The 19917-nt window shown below is 41.4% G+C and overlaps 1 protein-coding gene across 1 annotated transcript in view; it reads left to right on the top strand.

Annotated features, from left to right (window-relative positions):
* The window catches only part of BMP6 (bone morphogenetic protein 6), an 88935-nt gene extending 69213 nt beyond the window's left edge, over positions 1–19722 (top strand). Inside the window, exons 3-7 of the mRNA XM_053396936.1 lie at positions 9261–9409; positions 11361–11558; positions 15581–15657; positions 16801–16911; positions 18293–19722. Coding sequence (XP_053252911.1) covers positions 9261–9409; positions 11361–11558; positions 15581–15657; positions 16801–16911; positions 18293–18442 — 685 coding nt within the window. The 3' untranslated portion in view covers positions 18443–19722. The remainder of the gene's footprint in view (positions 1–9260; positions 9410–11360; positions 11559–15580; positions 15658–16800; positions 16912–18292) is intronic.
* Positions 19723–19917: the final 195 nt, after the last annotated feature.

Raw genomic sequence — 19917 nt, 5'->3', positions numbered from 1 at the left:
TTTGGACCCAAATTTGCTTGGAACAATTCTGTCCCCTTATTATCTCTTTATCATTCTCCCTGCCCCATCTGCTAATTTAAAATGAGAACTTCTGCACAAGTTGTAGCTAACATGTTTTTCTTAATTTTTTGCTTCTTTTGTGTTGATGATTCATTTGGAATATATTGCTTTCCTATTGGGAACAGTCTTTTAAGGCTCAAGAGTGGAGAGAAGGACAAAATTACTTAAAAGAAAAGAAAAGAAAAAAAGAACACAAGCCAGCAACAGTTTCTAAGACACCGAGTTCCAGAAAATGTTCCCTATAAGCCAAAAGTGAACAGCTGCCTTTTACTTAAATTGCAGACTTCTTATTCTTTTCTTTGAGACTAATGATGTGAGCAAATATGTCATGTTCCTTAACATTTGATGAGATGGTTTTCAATAACTATGAATCTATAGAGTTCGTGAAGCTGAAGCAAAGAGAGATCGCTCTGTTGTCCACTTGGAAGTAGGATGAGCACTTTTGAGTTGGGTTTCTTTGTTTAGTTTGAGGGCAAAGTCAATACAGCATTGACATGGTAAATCCCAGACTGTTTATGTCAGGCCTCACAATAGTTTTAAAAATTAGAGGCTGTGAGCGTGAACTGAACCTAAAACCATACGATAGTTTTTGGAGACTTCGGCAGTAGAAACCTGGACTTTACTAATTCAGACTACAGACCTTCCCACATAAACAATGACCTGCATGTAGCAAAGCAGCACATCAGAGAACATGTGTAGAATGCCCACTTCCCTAATGTGTCTAGTTTGTTACACACAAAGGAAAATTTAAGTTGTTGTTGTTTAGTCATGTCCGACTCTTCGAGACCCCATGGACCAGAGCACACCAGGCACTCCTGTCTTCCACTGCCTCCCGCAGTTTGGTCAAACTCATGCTGGTAGCTTCGAGAACACTATCCAACCATCTCGACCTCTGTCGTCCCCTTCTCCTTGTGCCTTCCATCTTTCCCAACATCAGGGTCTTTTCCAGGGAGTCTTCTCTTCTCATGAGCTGGCCAAAGTATTGGAGCCTCAGCTTCAGGATCTGTTCTTCCAGTGAGCACTCAGGGCTGATTTCCTTAAGAATGGATAGGTTTGATCTTCTTGCAGTCCATGGGACTCTCAAGAGTCTCCTCCAGCACCATAATTCAAAAGCATCAATTCTTCAGCGATCAGCCTTCTTTATGGTCCAGCTCTCACTACATACATCACTACTGGGAAAACCATAGCTTTAACTATACAGATCACTGCCTTGCTATGAACTATGCCAAACAAGGCACCCAAGATGGACAGGTCATAGTGGAGAGTTAAGTCCAAATGTGATTCACCTGGAGGAGGAACTGGCAAGCCACTCCAGTATCCCTGCCAAGAAAACTCCATGGACAAAATTTAAGTTGGGGAACATTAAAAAAAAGACCTCTTTTGCCAAACCCTTCTCTGCCATGTTGTAGAGATGCCCAAGAGTCAGGAACCCTTGAATTGTATTTACTTATTTATCACATTGGTACTTGATACTTAATTTATTTTATGAGGTATCATAAAAAAGATTAAATTTTGCATATAGATTGGGGCTTGTCAGGCAAAACCTTGACTTGTAATGATTTTGCAGAGATAGAATTGCCTAATGGGGAAGTGGCAAATAGATAAGATCATCTAATCTAGCATTTCCCAAACTTTGGTCTCCAGCTGTTTTTGGACTACAACTCCCATCATCCCTAGCTAGCAGGACCTAGTGGTCAGGGATGATAGGAATTGTAGTCCAAAAACAGATGGAGTTGGGCAAAATGTTGATCTAACCCATTACCTTAACGAACTGCTGCGTTGTTTGAATTACTTGAATATAACTTTTGAATGTATCGTCATTTAAATGCATGCCCAAAGTACTTCTTAAATTAGCAAGGTGTCTTAGGGGAACATTATTTTATTGCTACCATTTAAGGTAACACAAAAGTAGAAATGGTGCTTGTGGAATTGTTACAGTATTATAAAAGCCATTCAGCCTAATGTCATTTAGGCACATCTTTTCTTTTTTAAAAAAGGAGGGTTTTAAAAGTCTTAATGAATAGTCAGAATGAAGCTTCCTTTTCTATCTTTTAGGGCTCTTAAAAATAATAATAATAGAGGGGGAAAGTTGTGGTAGTGGTTTTAAATCACATCATCATTGCAGACCACATTTTATCATTACGAAAACCGCTGGCATTGTTAACAAAACATAATGGAAAGATTAATGATATTCTTGTAAGGTAGGTCAGGTTTCTGGCCAACCTTAGCATCCCTTGGAGAAAATTACACAGCTTTTCTTCAATTGTTTGTGAAGGCAATAACCCTAGTAAAAGAAAATGATGGTAACATTTGACCTTATTTCAAGAGGAACCATCTAAGTTGAAACCACAACATTCTCTTACCTCTTTCCCCATGAGTTATTTCTTCCCTGATTTAATGACAGTTCTTAAATCAGGGCACAGGAATTTGTTGAAATAATATAGTTTTTTAAAAAAATTCTTTCTTGCTTGAAGACTGTTGAAAATGCACCAGTGTAAGCGCAGATAATGGCTTATCAAACACCTGCCAGGCTCATATTGGAAGTTTTTCCATGATACAGCAAGTTGTGAGTAGTTTGGAGGATGTGTAAGACTGTATCAAATTACAATGTTGTTATATTTATAACGTATAAGAGAAAATAGTTTAAAAATAATTAAACTGTAATATAATTACTTCTCGGTGGTAACATGCTCCCTGTGGAACGCCCTCCCATCAGATGTCAAGGAGATAAAGAACTACACAACTTTTAGAAGACATCTGAAGGCAGCCCTATATCGGGAAGTTTTTAATGTTTGATGTTGTATTATGTTTTTATATTCTTCTGGAAGCTGCCCAGAGTGACCGGGGAAAGCCAGCCAGATGGGTGAGGTAACAACAACTTTTATTATTATTATGAAAACAATCTAGTAAAGAAGAGCACAGCACTATTAAAGGCTAACTTCCAGCTTCTTGTGCCTAAACCATGTCAGCACCACATCAAAAATCTGTTTGAATTTGGCAATAATTAAAGGTAAAATTGCTAGGAAAGGAAACACACCTGTGACAGCCCAGTGAACTGAGTGGGAGTTGTGCAAGAGTATATATTCATTAGGATATAAGGTCAATGCAGACTTTGAAGCACCAGTCGTAAAAGAGTCCAAAAGATGAGCTACCATGTTTTCTGAAGCATCTACAACTAGTAATCCTGCCATTAGGTAGTGTAAATTATTTCACATAGAAAATGCAGGAATCTGGAGATGTAGAAGGAAGTTTGGTAGAATGACTAGGAGGAGGGAAAGCTATTGCATCTCTGGCTCTTATCAACTAGAGAGGCACTGATCCAAATTAGGCAGATGGAGTCTACACACTTTGAAGGAAAGAGCAATAATGCAGGAGCCTCAAGACTGGCCTGTGGTTGGGCTGAAATCCTGAAAACAGTAATATAGATCACCTGTGTGAATGGCTCATCTAGGGAATCCAGTCACCAGCTGTTCAAGATCTCATTCACCCTGCAAATCCTTGCCTTAAGGGACAACAGATCCACCTGTAAGCTGCTGATCACTGTAGGAATGTGAGGCTACAGACAAAAGTATGGTCCCTTGCAAGCCGCTGAGGGTTGAAACTTGGAACAGTTACCAGGATCTGCAGCAAATTATAAGGGAAGTATCTTGGCCTTTGGTATCTGCTCTCCTTGGAAAGGACCATAGCCTGGCAGATCCTGGGTCTGCCTTGACAGACCGCCAAAATGGGGCTCCATCTCTCTCTCTTTCTCCAAAGTCATATCTGGTTCATTATCAAATGCAAAGGTTTGTAGTAGATTTTCCAGACATGATTGTCAAGAAGCTAGTATCCCTGTGACTAGAAGATAAAAAAGTGTTGAGTTCGTGGTAATGATGGCAGCTGAATGTTAGATCTCTCTGGAAACGAGGTAATTCGTTTGGAAGGAGGCCTTTAAAGTGAGAGGAAAGTAAATGGAATTTATTTTTAGAAAGCGGTTGTTTACATAATATATAAAGAAACTTTGAAATTTTCTTTACCCCCTTGAGGTGTCAGGTCAGAAGGACAGGACTGAAGCTTTGTGGCTGATCAAATATATAAAGCCTTGGGCTTGATTATTTTTTTCAAAGGTAAATATCCTGTTAACTCCCCCCTCCTCAACCCTTCCCCCTCCCCCCGCCCAAATCCTCCTACACTGTCCAAACAACTAGTCTATTAAAAAACACAAGTCTGTGGCATGAGATTATGATCAAAGGGAGATGCTCCATCTCAATGAGTAGTGTTTGTCTTGCTCTTTTTGCATGGGAACTGTTTATTAAAGGCGGCCTGGTGCTTGTTTATAGGTTATTGCAGAAGTAAATATAGAAGAAAGGGTGGAACTCTACTGTTGCTATTCCTTTACTGCACCACATATTATAATTATATTTATTATATTTAATGCTGATTAACAGTAGGGTGAGTAAGGGATGCGGGTGGCACTGTGGGTTAAACTACAGAGCCTAGCTCTTGCTGATCAGAAGGTCAGCGGTTTAACAGTATTAAATTTTAACAGTATTAAATTCCCCCCATCCCAAAAGGAAATTGAGCCAAACCAGTGCCTGAGTTTCTAATCCAAAATAGGGTTGCAGTACGTCTGGGATTTCCCAGATATATCCAGAATACCGCAGTTGGCAGCAGTGTCCGCGCTGAAATAGGTAAAACGTCCAGAAAAATCCAGGCGCAGGTCAAAGATTTCACCCAACTCAGGAAGGATATACTAATATATACGGCTTGCATTTAAATGCAGAGTAGTAGCCTGTGCCCACAAACACTCTCATAACTTAAGTTTAAAAAAATATCCTTCCTGTGGTGACCACTGTGTTCAGTCTAGACTGCTATGTCAACGTGTTGTTGAAGAATAGTAAACAAACGAAAAAAGAAGAAGTTCGGCATGAAGAACCTTTTAGTGAGTTTGGGATAATTAATGGCTCAGTAAATGGCTGCTGATGTGTAATAGTCCTGTTAAGAACCTGAGTAATGCTGACCTTTGAAGACAGGCCAAAAACTGTGGTCCTCAGAACCATAATTAAAATAAGAGGACCCTGTCTGAAATTCAATGGCTTGAAGAAAGTGTTCTGTTTGTTCTCACTGCATTTTCAGGGATATTTATGCCTGGTTGAAAAAATACGTAACTGAAGGGCTGGATAGAGAGTGTAGGAAAGTAGGCAATGTTGAGAAAAAAACACGTATATATGAAATATAGCTTTTTATAGCTCTGATGTTTTGCTGTGGCAGTGCTCCACGGTGTGATGTGTGCTCAAGGAAGAGAGGAAAAATTATTTTAATCTGGCTGCCTCAGTAATATAGAAGCAAAACCAGTAGCTACTTCACCAATTACGTAAATTTCTATAATATAATCGGTGCTGAGATAAATGATTAGAATGAATTAAAATCTTCCAGCTTCTTGCCCAAAGAAAGAAGTTTTAGTTTTATAGTAAAAGAAATGTTTAGATTTCATGGGAAATGTCATTTTCAGTTGCAAAAGTGCTTGTCCTGCAAATGCTCTAAATAGGTGTCAGGACGTATCGGTTTAAGAATAGTAGCTCAGAGGCGATATTTATAAAATAGCAAATGGACATTCTTCCTCGAAAAGCTGAAGCTAATTTTTCCATTCTCAAGAGCCTTGTGGGATAGAAATTCCAGAAATAAATGATTTCTGTGTCAGCAACAGAGTCCATATTGCTTAGGTAGTCCTGGTCACTGCTTTCTTTTTTTCTAGCTCATGTGTTTGATGGCCTTATTTATTCTTGAAGGGGTTTACTGAAGAATAAAAACAGTGTGTGTATTGTGTGTACACACACAAATACATACGTACATAAACATATGTATGTAGGCAATGCCCAAGAAGCTGTTCTCCCATATTCTCTTTGATTGAGTAGTATAGCAGCATTAAAATGCCCAGGCTAGAACTGAAGAGATCTGGTTCACATCCTGAGTCAACCATGGAGCTCAGCAGATGACATTGGGCTAGTCACACACTCATATTACAGTGGTACCTCGGGTTACATACGCTTCAGGTTACATACGCTTCAGGTTATAGACTCTGCTAACCCAGAAATAGTACCTCGGGTTAAGAACTTTGCTTCAGGATGAGAACAGAAATCGCGTGGCTGCGGCAATGGGAGGCCCTATTACCTAAAGTGGTGCTTCAGGTTAAGAACAGTTTCAGGTTAAGAATGGACCCCCAGAACGAGTTAAGTATTTAACCCAAGGTGCATTAAAATTTTCCAATCAAACCAAATTATATATTCAAAATTATACAAATTATCCAATAAACAACCCCAATATTATGCCTAATTATAAATTATTATTTTTAGCTGACTTCCCATGCTTCGAGATCGGAGGGAATCCTAATAATCTCATAGTTCTACTGCATTTCGAAGTATTACAATAATTCCCTTAATACATTCTGATGTTAATCCTTCATTATTTTCAACAGCCTCTGCATTCATTCTGCAAGTGAGTTTAAGTCCAAATAAAATGTTTCTGTGTGGATTTTATGTATTTACTCTTCTTCTTTATAGTCCAAATCTGTAGACCAGGATTCCCCTCTGTAAATTCACATCCTCTTTTCACAAACGGGTGTTTCTGCTGAATCAGTCCAGGAGACTTCCACTGCAGGTAGTTGCCATATCGACAAATAGTCCAGATAAAATCAAATTGTGGCGTCTGCCCAGTGTTGTTCCTTAACCAGCTGCTATTCAAACATTAGCTTTTCCCAGGTGGGCGGCGGCGGCGGCGGCGGGGGGTTACCAAGTAAACTGGAAGTACACCTATCAAAGAGTAAAATGTTAGAGGTTTACCCCCCGCCCCCATAGCAATATAATTTGATTCAGCTAGCTGGTCAGTCTACTTTCGGTTTCACTCCTGGCTCCTTGCTGAATTAATATTGCGTCAGAAACCTCCCAAGCAGATATCCAACGTTCTTTGGCCTTTCTCCAGTCATTAATGAGATGTCTCTTCTACTCCAATGTAATAAATCGGGGAGGGCCAGTCACACACTCTTATCGCTACAACAAGCCTGTAAAGTAGGTTAGGCTAAGATTGCGTGGGAAGGGGATGTGAACCCATATATGCTGCGAACAGCTCCTGGCGAGCAAAATCTGAATTGTGTTTCTTTGTGAATGGAGATGGCTCAGATTTAAGACTCTCAAATCTCATGGTTGTGGATTTGAGTCCCGTGTTGGGCCAAAGACTCCTGCGTTGCAGAGGGTTGGTCTCGATGACCCTTGGGGTCCCTTCCAACTCTACGGTTTGCCATCTAAACATGTCTCCTCAACACACTATGTTTAAATTAGATGGTTTCCCCCAAAGAATCCTGGGAACTGTGGTTTAAGGGTGCTGGAAATTGAAGCTCTTTGAGGGGTAAAATTACAGTTCTTAGGATTATTTTTTTGAGGAGGAACCAAGACAAGGTTCTATGAATGGATGGATCTTTCTTAGCAAGAGGACAATTCTTCTGTATTGCAGGTGATGAAGAAAGGTTAGGCCAGGTCGTCATGAGGAGGGGAAATCGGGCATGAAAAACACAGCATGCTGCCAGCTGTTTCAGAAAAGAGCGGCATAGTTTTTAGAGTATGTGTGGTCCGGTTTCTCCTCTAGTTTGTATTCTACTGCAAACAAACAGGTGTGGGTCTCGGGGGTGGGGGTTGTGTTTCTGCTTGGGGACCAGCTTGCAGAATGTGTGTATTTACACCTGAATTGGGAAGGAGTCCGTGTACTTAAGAAAGTTTACCACGAGTCCCTCAGGGACCTGTTTGCTTTTTTGGAAATCAGTTTGGAAACTGTGTATCTGCACCTGACTTGAAAAGGCAGAGCTTTCAGTCATTTTGTAAATACATAGCAGCTGCTCTTGTGGCTAAAGTGGTGGAGTTTCGAACTTAAGGTCTAAATATTCAGAGCTGCTGAAAGGTGGTTCAAAGTGCAGAACGGACTTTGCTGTGTGAAGATTTCTATGAGTCATCTCCATTGGTGATTTAAATGTTAATTTAATCCATCTGGCTTTTAGTGGTAAGCCAGTGAACAGGGAACAACACATTTTGTGCGAATTAGTGTTTGAAAACCGTAAATATTAGTGGGACAGGTTGTGGCATTCCTGTACGTATAGGATTTCCCAATGCCATCATGTAAGTCCACTGAATTTGGGCTAACAGACTCAAACAGCAGATTGATGTGTCAGGCCACTGACACATTGCTCCCGATAAGCTGTATGCTTGTGTGAATGGACGTAGAAACGATGACTTTGGGTAAAAAAAAAAGTTTTTATCAAGTTCTATCTTCCCATGAGGAAAAAATGTTCCCTCCAATTCAGAGACTCCCTTATCACCCCTTTGTATAAACATTTCGTCATTTTGCAGAGTGGCTCTTAAACTAGGGTCATTGTCTTCATTGTAGGGCTTAGCTTCACATTTCTAAAACAAAACACACACACGCATACGTAACAAAAGTGTGATTGTTCCTTGATCTGACGAGGAGAATTTGCTTGTGTGTGTGAGCGTAACACTTTTTCCATGTGCCATTTCTATGCTTTGTAAAAAAAAAATCATAACCTCCTCAGTTCCAAATATGTTTCCCTCTGCAAACACACATTTCAAACTCCTGAAGAGCAAGCAACAGGCTGGAATATGCAAGTGTTGCATATCGTTCAGTTCTCAGTGGTTCCCACTGAGTTTTGTATGGTGGTGTATTGGTAGGAGAGAGCAGGAAAGTACAGCTCTGTGGTGCTTAGTTTGGGGGTAAGAGATCCTTTTAACTGTCCCATGCCTGGCATCTGATGACAACAGGTGATTTGCCAGGTGTGTACGGTTTCCCCAAACAGCCTTGTGGGACAACTTCAGAGGGCTGGCAGGCCCAATTAGGCCCATGGCCTGGTATAGAGGAAATCAGAGAATGAGGAAACGAATTAAGAAGAGACTGGATACTTCTTTCCTTTGATGGGTGGCATATTAATATGATGATGATGATGATGATGATGATGATGATGATTGTGCAGGGAACAGTTGAATGCATGTAAAATCAGGATTTAAGGCTGTGTTTAAATTTATAGTGACAGCTGAGAAGTGTTTCTAACATTGCCTCCTGCTAGCAAAGAAGCTGTGAAAGCAAATGGGAAATTTGGACCAGAATAATAGTAAAATGCTCTCCTCTCCTCCCTCCCTCCCACCCTCCCCTTTCTTCTTCTTCAGAGATTCAGATCTGTTTTTGCTGGACACCAGAGCAGTATGGGCCTCCGAAGAAGGCTGGCTGGAGTTTGACATCACTGCCACCAGCAACATGTGGGTGATAAACCCTCAGCATAACTTGGGACTCCAGATGAGTGTGGTGACCAGGGACGGTAGGTAACAGGCCAACATACTTTAAACATCTGGCCAATGTCCTAGTCATTAATTGGAAGCTCTGTTTATAGTGTTCAGCTGTGATGTGATGATCTGGCTAATGTAGCCAAGCACACAGCTGTGATGTGATGGTCGGGGTCTGGATCCAACTGCACATATTGGAAAGCTGCTCTCTCTAGGCTGCATGCCCTATGTCTGTGGCTGTGAAATTTTGGGAATGCCTGACTTCTGGATGCGGGGGGTTGGGGAAGGTGCTTACAGCAAGGTTTTTCTTAAATATAAATAATACCCACAGGTCTCTGTGTGGAAGTGTCTTCTGGGAGGGTGATGTGAACTCCTCAATTTCAACTCAATTTTTGTGTATCTTTCAACTGGACCAAGAGGCCTTCTGTTTACTTGTCTGCTGATGAAATGCCTCAGTGCATAACATTTCCTCAGTGTTTCAACCTCTTTTCCTGATGCAGCTACGGAGAGGAACTTGTGCTAAATTTTGGGGAGTTCTCCTCTCATGCTTCCCTTTTGCAACATGCCACAGATAATTTGGGGCCTTTGGAGCCCCAGAATTTGACATAATATATTTCACTTTCTGGTGGAATTCAATAGAGCATATGAAGCTGCAAGGGTAGCAACTTGAATCAAATATTGGAAGTGGGGGGCGGGTAAGCCCTGTGAAGTGTAGGTGGATTGCCATGAGGCAAGACACAGCGATAACAGCAAGAACCTTTATTGAACTACCATATTTTTCGCTCTATAAGACGCACCAGACCACAAGACGCACCTAGTTTTTGGAGAAGGAAAACAAGAAAAAAATAATTCTGAATCTCAGAAGCCAGAACAGCAAGAGGGATCGCTGCACAGTGAAAGCAGTAATCCCTCTTGCTGTTCTGGCTTCTGGGATAGCTGCACAGCCTGCATTCACTCCATAAGACGCACACACATTTCCCCTTACTTTTTAGGAGGGAAAAAGTGAGTCTTATAGAGCAAAAAATACGGTACATAACTGGGAAACGGGGGCAAAGAAACTGCTTATATACATTTCTGAAGTTTGAGCCACTCCCACTCCCCCCGTGATTGGCTGTCTAAACTTCCAAGCTGCGAATCAAGACTCAGAGTTCAAGGGCCAATGACAGAGACCCTAATCCTGAAATGTTCTGTGATTGAACACCATGTATGGAAACAGAACATAGAAACTCAGAATCCTTAGTTCAGACTCAAGCTCAGGCAAACACAGACCACTGAATACATAACACCTTGCCCCACATAATCAATCACAAGACACAGCACACACACCATTTGAATGGCATTGTCCATTAACTGGGGGGGAGGGAGGGCTCAAATGTTTTACTTAAGGGGTGCAAAGGGACCTCAGCCCCTAGGATTTGGCTCCTATGCAAAGCTGCCTTATACTCAGTCTGGCTCACAATTGCTTTCTGAAGCCCGGTAATTGGAGAGTGGAGAAGGATCATCACTCATCCCCATTGCTAAAGCAATTAGAACAGATGGTTCAAAATAATAAACCCTCCAGAATAAACGCTACGAGATAAGAAGAGCTGTGAGATAAAATATTTTTTGTTGAATTTGATTAATTTGCCATTTTTGCACAGGTCCCAGAGTTGTCATTATTTTTTATACGGAGTACACATAACCCTGACCTGTTCCTTAATATTGTCCACTCATTTCCTCCTAAATTTGCAAATTAGCAGAGTGAAGTACCTCTTACAGCACTTGTGTATACTTGCGGCCTTTGGAGCCTTAAAGAAGCTTGTGAAGTTTTTACTGAAAATGAGAGTATCCTATGATATCAGCCATAGAGGAGGAGGAGAGAGGGGGAAACTAAAGAGGGGGGTCAGAAGAACATTAGTTGTAGGAAAGCAGCTGCGTTGCTCAAAAGAGCTATTCAGAAACACTGTGCTCTTTATATGACACACCACTTTTTTTTTTAATTTATAGGTCTCGGTATAAACCCTAGAGAAGCAGGACTAATAGGTCGGGATGGCCCTTATGACAAACAGCCTTTCATGGTGGCTTTTTTCAAAGTGAGTGAGGTTCACGTTCGGACGGCTAGGTCAGCCTCCAACAGGCGGAGGGAACAGAGTCGAAACCGCTCTACTCAGCCTCAAGATGTTTCCAGGGTATCCAGTATCACAGGTAACCTCTTTTCATTGCCTCCTGGATTATGTGAAAATGAAAAGGGGAAAAAATACTATTTCGTAGCTTTCATTTCCCAAGCACTTTACATTCAGAAGCTGCTTTGAATTCATCTCTCATCGTTTGAGTGTTTCATTTCTTCTTCTTTTTTCTTTCTTTCTCATGGTCACAAAAGTTTAGATGACCCTCCAAGGGAGGATCTGTTCCCTGGGTAGCAGGAACTCATTGTTCTGCAAGTTTGTGTAGAGTGGGACATCACTCAAAATCATGATGGCTCTATCAAGGCAAAGTTGATAGAGGAGCCCTACCATTAGGCAGGGTGAGGTAGCTGACCAAACTTATCCTGCAGCCTTGTGATAAAAAACTGAAACGTGTGAAAAACTGAAAAATTGTTTGCTTAATCGCTTTTGTTGTTATTATTATTTTAGTATCTGCTCTGATCTACAAAAAACAAACCAAGCATTGCTGAATATGTCTTTCAGTCAGCTCATTTTCTTTCGTCCTTAACGTCCAGAACTTACTGTCCTTCTAAACAAATGCCTTAAAAACGCACATTTTAATTACCTGCCTAGTAATGATTGTTTAAGGGACGCGGGTGGCGCTGTGGGTTAAACCACAGAGCCTAGGACTTGCTGATCAGAAGGTCGGCAGTTCGAATCCTCGTGACGAGGTGAGCGCCCGTTGCTCGGTCCCTGCCCCTGCCAACCTAGCAAAGTGCAAGTAGATAAATAGGTACCGCCTCGGTGGGAAGGTAAACGGCTTTTCCGTGTGCTGCTCTGGGTCGCCAGAAGCGGCTTAGTCCTGCTGGCCACATGACCCGGAAGCTGTATGCCGGCTCCCTCAGCCAATAAAGCGAGATGAGCGCTGCAACCCCAGAGTCAGTCACGACTGGACCTAATGGTCAGGGGCCCCTTTACCTTAATGATTGTTTAATGCTATTGCACTTGACAAGTAAGTAATAAGCCATGTATACAAGTCCAGGCCTAAAGTGGCAAACTAAGGATTTGTCCAGGGTGCAAACCTGCTTCACTTATGCAATTGTCTTGGGAAGAGAGAATGAGTTGCTGTCTGAACTGTTCAGAGGAGATACCCAGGGACGGCTTAGGAGTGCCTTTGTTTAAACCTATCCCACTGTCAGAGGAGCTTCCTTTAGCTGAGGTCACAGCAGTTGAGCTCCAACTCATTTGTAACGGGGAGGAAATAAAGAAGTGGCAGGCAGTAAAAACATCCTACTCAGTTATTTATTGTGCTATTGTTAACACTACTCAGTGGATCATTGAGAGCGGGCACAGAATTTTAATTTGTCTAAGGCAACAACAACAAAAAAGCCCTGTGCCACTCCTACACACACAACAGTGAATTGTTTTGCTTTTAAGACAGTTAAGTTTCCTTTGCTGCAATGGCTTATTTAAGCATTGGCCTTGATTCAACTGCTTATGCTACATAAACGGCTGTTTGGTATACCTTTGCAACTGGTTATCTGACAACAGGTACGTAGCCGTGTTGGTCTGCCGTAGTTGAAACAAAATAAAAAAAGTCCTTCCAGTAGCACCTTAGAGACCAACTACGTTTGTTATTGGTATGAAGTGGTATGAAGTCAAGTTCAGTTCTGTCATAAAATTCTGGACTGATATTCACATTTACTGAACATCTTTTACACCAATGCTTTGAGAAAAAAAGTGGTATCTGAAGAAGTGTGCATGCACACGAAAGCTCATACCAATAACAAACTTAGTCCGTCTCTAAGATGCTACTGGAAGAATTTTTTTATTTTGTTTCGGTTATCTGACAGCACAGGTCAGTTTGCTTATTCAGTAACTATAGCAATAGATTCGTGCTCAATATGGAAGCCTACTCCTTTCTCAAACCATTGGTGTAAAAGATGTTCAGTCAACGTGTATATCAGTCCAGGGTTTTATGACAGAACTGTAACTTGACTGACATCTTGTGTTGATGATGTCTGAGGCAGCACAGATTCCTTTTGAGTTAACTGCAAACTGCTGGTGAACTGATAATGCCATGGTACGATCACACATTTCAGGATATTAAGGCCTTGTGCCCATTCCAAAACCTTCAGCGGCCCTCTGTGGTTTTCATCAGAGGAATTTGAAAGTGACGTAAGTTTTTCTCCACCATTGGCCAGAGAACTTGGGAAAGAAGGAACAGCAGGAACAGGCGTCTAAAGTTGCATGCATCTTGCTTCTTTGTGTATACTGTCAAAGTACAGCATATGAGAGTATACTGAAGCAAGGCATTTCATTATCTCTCCTAAGCCGACTCCTTTTATGTTAAGTGGGTTAATCAGTTTACAACAGCTGTATCCTTCAAAACAATCGCCTGCTAAAGCCCTGAGAAAAGGAGAGTTGTAGAGATCTCTTTCAAAACAATGTTGATGTATCCTGGATATTAATTACATTGTGGAATCTGGTGAATGGGCTCATTAGCAGTTGTTCATGTGTTTTGGAAGGATTAGTGCCAATAAATATAGCTTACCTACTTTCAGTGGAGAGAAGCTTTAAAAAATTTTCAGTCCAGCCCACAAAAATGCCAAATTTCACATTAGAACAAACCTTTCTTGTGGTTAAGTTTTGAGGGACGTTCGCTCCAAGGTGCTCCCCACATCTTGGGCTGGGGTGGGGAGAGGAATGGCACCTATTTATATTTGTGTAAAATTTAAATATTTAGTTTCTATGCAAATTTAAACTTTTCCATTAACTGACATTGAAACTAAAGTTAAAAACTAGCTCAGGACCAACCACATACAAATTATTAGGTACCAATACAGTACTCAATCCTGTATTTTGCACAAATGAATTCCAGTGCTGAGTACAGGGGTCTGCAGTGCTTTAACAGTGCAAAATGTAAAAATGCTGATTTCTAGACTGATAGTTACCAACCCAATTTTTGCTCATTTCCAGCCTTTATTTTTCTTTCTGCTACAACTTGATGCCTAACTGCTGCTTTTTTATATATATAAGTTGTTTTCCTTGTTGTTGTTTTAATATGGACGAGTGTTGGGTGTGGATGGTGGAAGTTGTTATCCAAAACATCTGGAAGGCTCCAGGTTGGCCAAAACTGTAAAATGTGGCCTGAAACTGCACCACACGATTCTCCTGATTGTTTTCCAGCTGCTAGCTTGGACTGGAAGTACAAGAAGCAGGCATTTAACAATGCTTTCCACTTTTGGTCAAGCACAAGTGGCCTTGATTTGAAAGCCAACGGCTTGTCTAAAAACATCTAGTGATGGGGAGTGCATTCTTATACTAGCTAACCATCTTTTGCCAAGTTGATTAAATTTGTGATTCAAGTAGAGTCAAGATCTGAAATTGTAATTCTTAAGATTTAATTTTTTTATAAAAAAAGAAACACTCCCCAAGCTCTTACACTGTTCTCTTTTTAAAACAACTCCCAATCTCTTGTGGTTTCAAGGTTAGATTTATTTTGAGGCAGAGGGATGCCAAAACAATGTGCCCCAGCTGGATTCTATGATCACTTTATGTGCTTTTAGCATTGTACTTTTCCCTTTAAGTAAATACTGGATTTTTTTTTAAAAAAAGAAGTTTCCTTCGAGACCCTGAGGAATTGCAAACAACTTCAATAGGAAGATGGTATCTAGAAAGCTGCCCGTGTCCTCCTCTCTGCGGTCTGGTGGCACTGAGTCACTTAACAAAGGGCCTCTATATCTGCAGCCTTGCAGATTACAGGTGTCAAGAGGCTGCATCAAAATTTTGTAAGCATCCGACTAGTAGTAATGAGGATGCTGGCACTATCACAACTTAGGTTGTGATAACTGACGCACTGCACCCTATATGATGTAAACCTCTGTGGCCAGGTTGGTGCTGGCAAAAACCTTGTGCGTGTTCTTTTAATTTCAAATAGCAGTTTGATAAGCGAGAGAGAATTTCCTTTGGATCTGCATTAGGCTTTAAAGCCACAAAATGTCTCTGCCACATTATGGTGATATGGTTTTTAATTTGTTGTTTCAAATATATCCTCCCCCCCCCCCATATACTTCCTCGTAGATTACAACAGCAGTGACCTAAAAACAGCTTGCAGAAAGCATGAACTTTATGTTAGCTTCCAAGACTTGGGATGGCAGGTATGTGGTGTTTCTATGTCCATAAACATGCTCTGAAAACAATGCTCGGAACACAAAAGTAGATTCCCCCCCCCCCCAGACTGAGTTCTGTGTTAGCATAGCTTGGAAGAAAGTTGGGTGAAGGTCTACTTTCATTGAGTTACCTTTTCTTTCAGATGTTTATTTTGTATTCGGCTTTAAGTAGATAACCACATTTTAGTATGTAGAGCACAATTCCATAGGCTCACCATCAGTGTTTTTAAGCTTCACACAATTGTCACTAAAGCTGGCTTCCACCATTTTAAACTACCTTTTTTAAAAAAATGTTTCTATTTATGTGGCTTATGTTGCTGGTTTAGCAGTCAAAATCACTATAGCAGTCATGGAGAATGAGAACTCTTTCTTCTATCCTCTTTGCTCTATTGCACCCATGTGTCTTCTAATGTACATAATTATGGTATAATGTTTAACACAATGTGTGTTGGCTAGTCCAGTCATAAGACTTTTTTGAACACAGCTTATAAGTGCTGCATGGTTCTTGCTAAAAATGCAGGGGTTTTTTTACATGCTAGTATCAACCAGTGGTTGACTGTTACTGGTTTCACATGTTAAATGGTTCCAACTCTTTAAAACACTTGGAAGCGTCAGTAGATTTGCACACAATTTTGTGCAACCCAGATTGCCCACGCCCTGAAACACCTTTAAAAAAGGGGTTGAAGCATAATGTGTTGCATCATGAGCTAAACCAAGTGTATAACCCACCACAACCATGGTTTAATGTGTATTAACTAGCTACAGTAACCATACACTTTGATTATAAAAATAATGTCGTCAGGTAAGCATTTTAAGAATATGTTCTGGTTTATGTCTGCTTTTGGCATGCAAAGCTCTCTACACATGGGAAAGGAGCTGCCAGATACGAACATATGTGTAGGAGGGTGTAGAGAGAATTAAACAGGGCATTGAAGCATGCTCCATAGAGATTTATAATACTCTGTACCTACAGCCAATACTTGAATACTGAAGCCAGGACATAAGAAGCTTGTGTATAAGGAAGTGGTAAGACTCTTCTAACAAGTATTCTGTAGTCTGACACTGGGAGGGACCAACCTGTATGCATTTGCAATAGTTATGCTTCATAGATGTAATATTATTCTTATAAAGGACTGGATAATTGCACCCAAGGGCTATCCGGCAAACTACTGCGATGGAGAATGTTCTTTCCCACTCAATGCTCATATGAACGCCACCAACCATGCCATTGTGCAGACTTTGGTAAGTAGAGGCCATGGCTTAGCTCACAGATGCTGTAAAACAGTTCACCCTGCCTGGTTTCCTCCCCACCCCCCACTAACGTGGTTTGGGGGAGTGAAGAGGCTCCAATTTGTCTCTTTCATATTGGTGGCAAAATGTAAGACTGGGTTGTGGGGGTGAGCAATTCATCCAGCATTTGTGGTTGAGTCTTGGGTAAATGAGGATGGCCAAGGGATTGCACTTGCAGGATGGGAGAGGAAAGCAACTCCAGGATTAGAAATTAGCCCCATTACCTTTTCTATCCAACCTTTCCTTTAATGAGCTGAGAGCAGCTGCTTTAGTCTAATACACTTGGCTAACTGAGTTGGATTTTGATCTGGGATTCTCATGCTGGTGAGAGGAAGCAGAGTTTTTAAAGAGACCATTGACATACAACGTAATTTCACTTTTCAAAATACTGCCTTCATGCAGCTTATGGGCACAGTACACCTTTGATGCTTAAAAATGCCACTTCCAAGTCCCAATAAATATTTATCTCTAACAGGTAGGCGGCAACTAGGATCATGTTGCATGTGGGGGGATTTAATATTTCCTTGCCCTACCACAATGCCAAGAAAAACTGCTTAACCTTCCTTAGGTTGCAGGAGAGTTGCCATTGGCATCAGTGGAAATCTACCATGAGACAAAGGGATAAGGAGGATTACCGTATTTTTCACTCTATAGGACACACCCAACCATAGGACGCACCTTGTTTTAGGAGGGGGAGAACAAGGGGAAAAAAATCTCCCCCTCTCTGCTCAGCGCCCCTTCAGCGAAGCGGCAGGAGAAACGGAGCCCCTTCCATTTTACCTCCCGCTTGGCTGAAGGGGCGCTGCGCAGCTCTCCCTCTCTGCTGAAGCCAGGAGAGTCTTGCTCTCCTGACTTCAGCAAAAGGAACCTGAAGCCTCCGGAGCGCAGTGGGAACTCGCGCTATGCTCCAAAGGCTTCAGGCAGCTATCCCTGAAGCCTGGAGAGCGAGAGGGGTCGGTGCGCACCGACCCCTCTCGCTCTCCAGGCTTCAGCAAAAGCAATGCAAAGCCTCCGGAGCGCGGAGGGAGCGCTTCCTCTGCGCTTCAGAGGCTTCGCGTTGCTATCGCTGAAGCCAAGGAGCCTGCATTCGCTCCATAGGACGCACACACATTTCCCCTTAATTTTTGGAGGGCTAAAAGTGCATCCTATAGAGCGAAAAATACGGTAATTGAACAATACATTGAGAAGTCTAATCTTTAGGGCACAGAGTTGGCCATGGAGATAAAAAAGAGCTAGACACTGCCCCAAGCTGCTTGGAGTCAGGCTCAGAAATGTGATAGATTAACAAGTTGGGCTGAAGTTACAAATATGTTTGTTAATTTACTTAAAACAGGTTCACCTAATGAATCCAGAGAACGTTCCTAAGCCATGTTGTGCCCCTACGAAGCTGAACGCAATATCAGTTCTCTACTTTGATGACAATTCCAACGTTATTTTGAAAAAATACAGGAACATGGTGGTAAGAGCTTGTGGATGTCACTGACAAAAAGTTCTCTTCAGAAAGATCTGGTGCGCCATCCTAAATAACTTCCATCCAGTGCCTCAAAGGGAAAAACCTGAAGCTTCTAAGACTGTATTTGTGCCTTAAGGAGGATTTTCTTGGTTGTTGTTTGTTTTTAAGCAGAAGCAGGGGACTCCAATGCTACTTGCCCTTTTAAAGTATTTGCACAATGGTAGCCTTTGGTTCTTCTAATTTCTAAGTACACCAAAGAGGATTATAAAGTATGGACCATGGCTGAAGCAGCAAAGGTACAGACAAAAACCTGCGCGCGCTGTTTCAATCTTCAATTCTGTTTCTCTAAGCAGGCACCTGCCAAATCCTGGTGGCGATGCCCACAAGGAAAAAACAGAGGCTGTAGCTAAGAAATGAAATGCACTATTCAAGGCAAAAATCTCCATTCTTACATGTAGCCAAACCACGCTCTCCTTGCTTAAATTTAAAGGCCTGCAAACTGTAGGTGAGAAGGTTGATCGGCAAGGTAAGTGTCTGGTATGAACTGCTGCACTTAGGTTTCTGCAACACACACTGTGTTAAAAGCAAGTTTTGTCCCTTGCCCTTCAACAGGGACATAACTGGCAATGTGCCCCTATAGTTATCACAAAAGGAAGTGTTCTAGAGGTTAAATTGTCCCATCAGGCTAACAGGAAGAAGCTTGTACATTTGTTCTAAGGGCAATTTCTATGCTTACATTCCACAGCTCTCCTCTTGCTAGTTTTGATCCCTCCCCTCCTTTTGAAAGCCTGACTAAAGAGGAAAAAGAGGTGTGTGGGAAGGGGGGGGGAGGTAGAGGTTGTAGGGCAGACTATGCAGGAGAACTGGCAGACGGCAAGTTACTCAGTCTCACTGACCCAATTAAAAAGCACTCTTCAGATTGTAATCTGGTTGGTCAGGAATAAACTTGCACCTCTCACTTCTGAAAAACATGAATTTAAAATGTATATACAATACTTATTTCTAATGTAAGAGAAAGGTTTCCCCAAGGCAAGGAAAAGTGCACTTCCCTTTGACTACTTTGCTCTTGTAAATAAATGAAAATGATAATTTATTGCAACTGTCCGATATAGTAATTTTGATGTACTATTAGCAAGACCAAGATTTTTTTTTGTAAAAAAAAGATTTATTCAGAAACTGTGTGTGTAAACAATTGTACCACTTGATTTTTACAGGAGTCATGACTTGCAGTTCAGCCTGCTCATGAGATTGTGCTTCATTAGGTTTTTAAAAGTCACCATGTTGAATAAAGGCTCCCTTTAAGGCAGAAACATGTGTGTTGATCTGATACATCTGCCATATCTCAATTAGCCCTTTCCATTCTTCCTATCTGTTATGTACCCCCTGACTCTACATTCCCCCACCCCCAAATTTGTGCTGGACACATTTCCTGGCCTTCAATAGGAAGGGCAAAAGTACAGTACAAAAATTAGAAATGTAGATATGGCTAATGAAAGTTGCATTGC

Source organism: Podarcis raffonei, chromosome 7 (genome assembly GCF_027172205.1).
Source record: "Podarcis raffonei isolate rPodRaf1 chromosome 7, rPodRaf1.pri, whole genome shotgun sequence".
In the NCBI taxonomy this organism is placed as follows: domain Eukaryota; kingdom Metazoa; phylum Chordata; class Lepidosauria; order Squamata; family Lacertidae; genus Podarcis; species Podarcis raffonei.
Note: the sequence above shows the minus strand (reverse complement) of the source record. Positions and strands in the feature narration are given on the sequence as shown.